Here is an 8,349-nt window from a genome sequence, read left to right as displayed (position 1 = left end):
CGGCCCCGCCCCGCGCGGCCTTAGCCCCGCCCCTTCGTCCCTCACCCGGTGCAGCCCCTCGCGGCGCTGGCGCAGAGATGGCGGAGGCTGTGGAGCGCACTGACGAGATGGTCCGCGAGTACCTGCTCTTCCGCGGCTTCACGCACACTCTGCGGCAGCTGGACGCCGAGATCAAGGCGGACAAGGAGAAGGGCTTCCGGGTGAGGGGCCGGCGGGCGCGACGAGGGCAGAGGCGGCCCCGAGGGAGCCAGGAGCTGGCTCTCCCCCAGCACTGCCCTCCGGGGCGGGAGCGGCGCTGTCACCGCGCCAGGGGGATCATTGACATCAGCGCGTCCGGCGCTCGCTTGACAGATAAGGAACTGAGGCCCTGAGAGGGGATGCAACTTGTCTGAAGTTGCCAGCGAGTCAGGAGCATCGCCGAGGCCGGAGCCCAGGTGCCCTGACTCCTGGTGCAGTGCTCTGTTCTCCACCCCAGTCTCCCAGCAGGTGCTGGCCAGCCATTGGCTGGATGGCGATGAGGTTTGAGGAGCTATGGCTGGGTAGACGTTTGGGTTTTGGGAACAGAAATATTCTAAAGTCGGCTTCCAGTGGCACTGGGAGCGAAGGGGTCTGCAGCCCATGTGAGCTAGGTTCAGGTATTTGAAATGGCTTTGGCAGTGACCCATTGGCAGTTTTGCTTCACCTCTGAGGAAGACCTTGTTGTACGTTTGAAAACATACTTTGAGTTCTTAGAAGTTGTATGTGTGTGATTTGTGTGTATGTCTGCTGGCTTCAATTGGTGTTGGCAGGTAAGTTGAGAGAGGCAGTGAGCTAAGCAGGAGGAACACCGGAGGGGAGTTAGGAGTCCTGGGTTCTTGTCTTGCCAAAGTTAGTGGCTACTTGGTGGTGGCTAAAGCAAATCATTTCAGCTCTCTGAGCCTCAGTGTCCTGATCTGTAAAATGGGGGTGGGGGGCGGTTTAGAATGGTATCAGTATTCAAAACCTGTTCCATCTTGTGTCCTCTGATATGGGTGCTCCTCACAAGGAGGGGACCCCTTTTGGCTGACACTCTCAGCAGCTGCCAGGTCTTTAGTGGTGCTTTAGAGGACTTGAAGGAGACCGTACATCTAACGTAAGCCTTGGAATCCTGGAATGGAGAAGGAGCATGGAGATTGTCTCACTCTTTTTTGCTTTTTGAAATCTCAGGTCACTGAGACTGGAGAGTTGAAGTGACATTGCCAAGGTGATTGAATAAATTAGAGCCAGGTCCAGGCCCTGGACTCTGTTTCCTGGGCCAGAGTGCTTTTACACCTGAAATTTCCATGATTGCCGAAGGGTGGAAACGCATATCTAACATTAAGAAAAACACTTGAAACCTATTATGTTACAGTATTTTGAAAGTTTTATAGATTGCTAACTTAAAGGAAAAAAAAAATTGAAGCATCCAGAAGCTGCAGCAAGAGGGAAAAAGCTGTATTAACTCTGTGGAGCGAAGAGAGAATTCCCTTTTCCATCGCATCTTTCTCTCTTCAGGTTGACAAGATTGTGGAGCAGCTGCAGCAATTAATGCAGGTGTATGACCTGACTGCTCTTCGGGATTACTGGAACTACCTGGAGCGGCGGCTCTTCAGCCGCTTGGAGGATGTGTACAGACCCACCATCAACAAGCTGAAAACTAGCCTGTTCCGCTTTTATCTCGTCTACACAATCCAGGTGTTTCTGGTTCAGGGATCTCTTGGTGGAGAAAATTCTTTAATCCAGAAATAGATTTTCTTTTAATGCCTAGGGACTGCTCTTCTCTGTTACTCTGGGAAAGGGTGGAACAGTCACAGTGCAAATTATTTTTGACTGTTTTCCAATTTTTTTTCCCTTCTCATCTGTAGATCATCTGACTTATCTTCCTCATTCCTATTTCTCCTCTTGTCTTAAGCACATTAGCCTGGGTGGTATTTTGAAGAATATAAGTAGCTGGGTTAAAGTTTGAGTAAAAAGGTTATGACTGACTTGGGAGGAGAGTAAATCACTTAGATTATTTGAAAATCAACTAGGAATTAATTTTTAGGGTGGCATATATCACTAGGGCTTTAAACAAGCTTCTTTGAAGTTACAAGGAATTTGAGAAAAGAGTGATGATTTCTTTTATAGAGTTAGATCATGTTTGGTGACTTGCTCAGGAGGCCAGTATTCAAAGGCTCTCTGTGATGTGGTGGTGAAGTCTTACCTCTGGCCTTCTGTCTCTCCCCTTTCTTTGCCGCCTCTTCTGTGTCTTGGCAGACAAACAGAAGTGACAAGGCTCAGGAGTTCTTTGCAAAGCAGGCCTTGGAGCTCCAGAACCAGGCAGAGTGGAAGGATTGGTTTGTCCTGCCCTTCCTGCCATCCCCAGACACCAACCCCACCTTCGCCACCTACTTTTCGCGCCAGTGGGCTGACACCTTCATCGTGTCCCTGCACAACTTCTTGAGTGTCCTGTTTGAGTGCATGCATATCCTCTCAGTGGCTGGGGGGCTGGCGGCCCAGTCTGGGGCCAACTGACCGCGAGATCAGTGGCTGCTGCCCTTGATGCAGTCATTGCTTCTACAAAACGCCCAAAGATCATCGTCGTGTTGTCATGTGAGGGGGCTGGGCAGACTGATTATTTTGATCTGGGAGGGTGGGAGTTGTAATTCATAGTTCTGCTGCTGAATAGTTGACATGTATGGGTGGGGAGACTGTCCTCCCAGTAGGGGGATAGGAGCCCTCAAGTAGGCCGGGGCCTCTCCCAGCAAGCACAGTGAAACCAGCGGCCTCCAGAGCACCCTCTCTGCCCATGCTCCGTGGCTCCCCAGGATTTCACTGGACTTTGCTGGGATTAGGTAGCAGGTGAAAACACTTCTAGGGCTGAAACATCCTTCCTGTGTTAGTGTCTGGGTCACTGTCTTCACAGTGACCTCAGGGACCCTCAACTTGTCAGAGGACAGGGCAGCTTTAAGACTCTGTGGAGAGATTTAGGTGAGAGAGAGGACATAAATAATTTCCAAGCCTACCTTATGTTCCCTTTTGTTGTGGAAAGCTGGGGACATCCTCTCTCACTTGTGCTCTCTGGCAGGAACTCCCCAGGAGGAGAAGGGGGTTTGGTTCGAATGGGGCTGCCTGGTGAGTCACTGATAAGCTGGGCGTTGTGGAGGCCCACCCACCATCGCCTTTTGGTCTCTGGGAGGACCATCTTCTGGTGGAGGTAGGAAGGGAGCATCTCCTTTTGTGCTGGGGTGAGTGAGAATTACCCAGGTTGGCCCTTTTCTCCCCCTGCTGCCACTCTTCATCCTGAGGGCTTTCAGACAAAACGCGCAGGGGCCCCAGCCCAGAGGTGGTCAGGGCTTGACCCCATGGGCCCTCCAGGGAAGCTCGCTTGCCCGATCGAGGCCCTGCCAGCTTAGTGCTCCTCCGGACTGAAGCTGTATGAGGTGGTTGGGAAAGACTGACACTGTGACCTCATTGGTGGATCCTCCTAGGTGGCTCCTAGTCTGCAGAAAGCTTGCTTCTCAGCTGAACCTTTGCCAGGGGGAGGCTTACCCTGAGGAGGGGAAAGGCGAGCAGCCAGTCCTTCCACCCAGCTGGTAGAGCAGCTGGCCATGTGCCCGCAGATCCACTGGCCACTGGGCTGGCTTTTCTCTGAATGTCGCTAAAACTTAGACTGAGTGTGAAGCCTGCAAGATAAACTCTTTACTGCTGGAATTTGGGAGAAAGCATCAGGTTTGGATGTATGTCCTCTGTGGGCTAGCCAAGCAGGTTGTCAGGTGTCCGTGAGTCTGTCTGAACGAAGTCAGGGCAGACCCAGGGTCAAGGGAGAGACTGTTCATAAAGCTGTGAGGTGCCCACAGCTAGGGTCTTTACTCCGTGTCACATTCAAGGGTGTTGCTGTGGTGTCTAGAGTGTCTGGAATGGCGTTTCATCATTTTGCAGGCAGGCTTATTCTTTTTCTTTTAAAACATGTTTATTGAATTGTGTTATCTTATTGCAGAGTTTGTGATAGAATATATATTTTAATTGGCAATTTTTTCCCCAGCTTTGTTGGAATATAATTGACAATTAAACGTTGTGTGTGTGTGTGTGTCTATATATATATATATATATAAGGTATAAAACTTGAGGATTTGATGTATGTATGCATTGTGTCGTGACCACCGCAGTCAAGTTGATTAAAAGGCAGGCTTATTCTTTAACTCGGTACACCAGTTCCCGTGATCCTGAACTTTGATGCGGAGTGCCAGAGGACCAACCAGGTTCAAGAGGAGAATGAAATTCTGCGCCAGAAGGTTTGTTTTGAACGATGCTTGCTCCTTGGGAAGCACTTCTGCTTTTCATGTGTGAAATTAGACGGTGGCCGTGGAGGGTGAGTCAGTAGAGGACAGCGCTGGTCTCAAGTGATAGTGAGTCACCAGAAAGGCAGTGTTGGGAGCTGTGACAAGCCTTTGAAAACCAGAGGCGAGGTTGATGTTTGAGTTCTAGCATGAGCAATGTAGTAACAGTCGTGAACTTTTAAGAGGAAAACGACTCTATCCATGGATGGCTCCTTGCAGCTAACCTGCTTGTGTATCTCCGCTTCCCACTCCCAGGCCTTTTCCACCCATCCCCACATCTGTCTTGTTTATAGCCCAGATATGATTTAATTGTTCTCAGCCTGACCAGGTTTTTCTACTTTGGTAAAAGAACAGCTCCTGGGGCAGCTCACGTTTGCCTTTCCATTTGCCTGAGCGTTTCTCTAACCTTGAAATTGATGCATCATCAGAAAAGGGAGGATTTTTCAGAAAAAGGAAGCTTATAAGCTGTTTAGGTTTAAGGTTCTTAGGTTTGGGCCTGTGTATATAATTATCTTCAGGCAAAAGGTAAAAAATGCTGACCTTCATTAAAAAAAATTTTTTTTCCACCTGAGTTCCAAAGTCTAGTTTTGTAGATTCCCAAGAGGAAAGCAGGAGTGGGTAGAGCTATTTTTCTCAGTGAATTCAGGAAGAAGCAAGTCAAATGATAAAAGGGAAGCAAGTCAAATGGTAAAAAGAAAAAAGAAGTGGGTTCCATATTATCTAACGGTCTTTAGTTTTCTCACCTCCTTGTTGTCAAGTCACAGCAGCCTCACCTATCTTTCCAGCCTGTGGAGAGTGAGATGGGCATCTCGAGGCTGAGGGCGAGTGGCCTTTGAGTCAGTGTGGTTGGGTTTTGGACATGACGTGTCTGATCTTCCCCAGGGGAGGGAAGGCTAGGTGAAATCCCCGTCTCACTCACCCCCACCTCTACGTAGTTGTTTGCACTGCAAGCCGAAATCCACCGACTGAAGAAAGAGGAGCAACAGCCAGAGGAGGAAGAGGCCTTAGTCCAGCACAAATTGCCTCCTTATGTCTCCAACATGGACCGCCTGGGGGACTCGGAACTGTGAGTGTGTGCCGTGCCCCCTCCTCGCTCTGACCCCAGCGTTCTCCCCTCCTCCTGGTGACGCCTCCAGATTGCCAGGAACTTCCTGGGCACCCACTATTCTAGTCTGAGTTTTCTGAGTTTCTGGGCCTGACGAGAGGCAGGGGAACTACAGGCTCTGCCACAGGCCCACACATCTAGCTGTGTGCAGCCTGGGTTAATACACACAGTCGTTGTCGTGAAGCCCTGGGAAGTTTCTGTGCTCTGAAAGTAGCACCTCGTGGATGCCAAGATTGCCAACACATTTCTCCATAGAAGCATGCTCTTGTCTCAGAGTTCGGAGGGGTAGGCAGGTTGGGAGAGAGGTATTTGAGCAGCCTTAAAAAACAGCCATTGAAAGCCAAAGACCCAGATGATGATGATAATAGTAGTGGAAGAGACGCAGGCACCACAGGTCCCAGGATCAGTGATTGGTGAGTCACGGTGCAAACTCAGATAGTCGGATTCCAAACCTACCTGTGGCCAAGTCCTGCAGCAGATGAAACTGCTCTGGTTTCTGAGCTAGTGCCTGCTGATGTAAGTAAAGTGCAAGCCAAAAATCGAACTTAAAAACTTTCAGTAGCTATCTTAAAAAAAGTAAATTTTAATGATATTATTTAGCCCAGGCTTCTTTGGTAGCTCAGATGGTAAAGAATCTGCCTGCAATGTAGGAGAACCCAGGTTTGACCCCTGGGTCAGGAAGAGCCCCTGGAGAAGGGAATGGCAACCCACTCCAGTATTCTTGCTTGGAGAATTCTGTGTACAGAGGAGCCTGGCGGGCTACAGTCTGTGAGGTCTGACACTCATGTCAGCAGAGTCTTGACACTACTGAGTGACAAACACTTTCAGTTTTATATAGCCCAACTGTTTCCAAGTATCATTGCAACATGTAATAAATATAAAGTATTCATGAGCTATTTAACAACTCTTTTTCATGCTAAATCTTCAATTCCAGTGTGGATTTTATGCCTGCAGCACTTCTCCATTTGGACTGACCACATCTCAGGTGCTCAACACCACATGTGGCCAGTGGGCAGTAGACAGCTCTGAGACAGACCTCAGAGCTGCAGCCTTCCTGGTTGTGCCAGGTAGGCTGCGAGCTCCCTTTGTGAAAGAACACCGAGCATCCGGCCGCCTTAAAGCCCAGATGTGCAAACCTGGCCGTGGCTCTGGTTACTAGCCGCATCCATAGCCCGCACGGTGTGCGCCCCAGGATCTCCCAGGTTCCCGTCCAGCGCCGTGACCTTGTGCTGTGTCTGCTTGTCCAGAGCCATGGTGTGCAGCCAGAGGAACGCCTCCCTCTCCCAGTCGCCGCGTGTGGGCTTCCTGTCCTCGCTGCTGCCTCAGAGTAAGAAGAGCCCCTCAAGGTTGTTGCCTGCCCAGGGCCCCCCTCAGACTCAGAGCTCGGCCAAGAAGGAGTCCTTTGGTAGCCAGGTAAGTGCAAGTCCTGCCTCTCTAACTCTCGCCAGGAGGCCTCCGACATCCCACTCGTCACCCACGTCACCCACGTGGAGATTTGCCCGCCCTCCCTTTGGACCTGCAGGTGGGAGGGTGGATGGTGACAGGAGGAAGTGTGCTCTGAAGGGTCCCTTCCCCTTTCTCATCAATTTCCTCTAACTCATGAGTGCTTATGACTAAAATTTGGTTATTCAAGCATGAATTCAAGCGATTCTGGACTAAATTTTTGGTGATAGGAAGTAATGTATAGATAAAAAGTAAAGTTCTAAATCAGTGTGGCATTTCTTTTACTACAAGTTCTTATTTCCTGATGCTACAAAGGATTTTTGCTATTTTTTTTTCTTTCATAAAAGCTTGCAAGAGAATTTCTTTCATGCCAGCATATGTCCAAAACTGAATAGTTTTTCGAGTGGAGATGGTCAGAATTCATTGCTTTCAGAAATGCTGGCCAGAGTGAAGCTTTAACAGATCCAGAGTTATGCTTTATTGCTTGGGTAGGGACTCTCTCCCTCTCGAGATTTTTATTACTTGCAGATACAGTAAGTTGTCATCAATCTCTGCCTTCCTCTCCTGCTGCCCTTGGCTTGAGAACAGTTGCAGGTGACACAGCAGCGTGGGGCTGCCTGGGGAGACAGGGGTCTGTCCACGCTGCCACTGGGACGTCTGGACCTTTAGCACAGCACTTGGATTTCATACTGTTGTTCAAGTGCAGATGCTGAGCAGGACATGGGGGAAGAAAAAGCATGGGCTTCAGACTCGGGCAACTGTATCTTGTTTAGCATCCTTGCTCACATCTCCCCACCCACTTGGCACGGGAATGATAAGAGCATTTACTCCCTGTGGGGAGAGGTATTTGTGTTGAAATGAGAGCCGTCGGTGTATGCAGTGCCTGGCAGATTATGAACTCACAATACATTGTAGTTGTAGTTGTTGTAGTAGAGAAGGTATTAGCCTGTAATAGATGATGTATGGGGTGCTACATCCCTTGAAATGTACATGAAATGATGAAATTCAGTTTCATTAACTTGAAAGAAAGCATGGAGATGGGGTCTTTGTGCTTTGGCCTGTGACCATATCTTTATGTGTTCAGGCGCTAAACTGAGAGTGAAATGGGATTGGAAATGTTTGTGAGGTTTCTATTCAGGAGATGAAGGTAAGAATGTATAATTTGCAGCAAACGTTCCTTACTTTACCTTTAAAATATATTCAAACAAAGCTTCTGGCATGTTAACAGAGCAAAGGTAGCACTCTTTCCATTTCCTTGATATAGACGATAAATGTTCTCAATCTAAAAAATCCAGTGGTTGGCTCACTTGTTTTTTTTTAATGATATATTTGACTCAGCAGTAATGTTTCAGCTCTAAAAATAACTAGTATATCTGAGACTCAAGAAAATCACAGAATTTAAAGTTGGAGGAAGTTTAAAGGTCATCTGGCCCACCCTCCTATTGGCTAGGAGGGTGGGCCAGATGACCTTTCATCTGATAGATT

General features: G+C 48.8%; 1 protein-coding gene across 4 annotated transcripts in view; it reads left to right on the top strand.

Annotated features, from left to right (window-relative positions):
- The first annotated feature begins 50 nt into the window (after nt 1-50).
- The window catches only part of WDR91 (WD repeat domain 91), a 33,773-nt gene continuing 25,474 nt past the window's right edge, over nt 51-8,349 (top strand). For all 4 annotated transcript variants that reach the window (XM_081532970.1, XM_081532971.1, XM_081532969.1 and 1 more), the window contains exons 1-6: nt 51-200; nt 1,513-1,692; nt 2,254-2,461; nt 4,189-4,271; nt 5,252-5,382; nt 6,669-6,834. In XM_081532970.1, the coding sequence (XP_081389096.1) occupies nt 78-200; nt 1,513-1,692; nt 2,254-2,461; nt 4,189-4,271; nt 5,252-5,382; nt 6,669-6,834 (891 nt within the window). In that variant the 5' untranslated portion in view covers nt 51-77. The remainder of the gene's footprint in view (nt 201-1,512; nt 1,693-2,253; nt 2,462-4,188; nt 4,272-5,251; nt 5,383-6,668; nt 6,835-8,349) is intronic.

The sequence above is a fragment of the Giraffa tippelskirchi genome, chromosome 10 (genome assembly GCF_054371585.1).
Source record: "Giraffa tippelskirchi isolate mGirTip1 chromosome 10, T2T-mGirTip1v1.2.pri, whole genome shotgun sequence".
NCBI lineage: Eukaryota > Metazoa > Chordata > Mammalia > Artiodactyla > Giraffidae > Giraffa > Giraffa tippelskirchi.
This window is presented reverse-complemented; position numbering and strand designations above follow the sequence as displayed.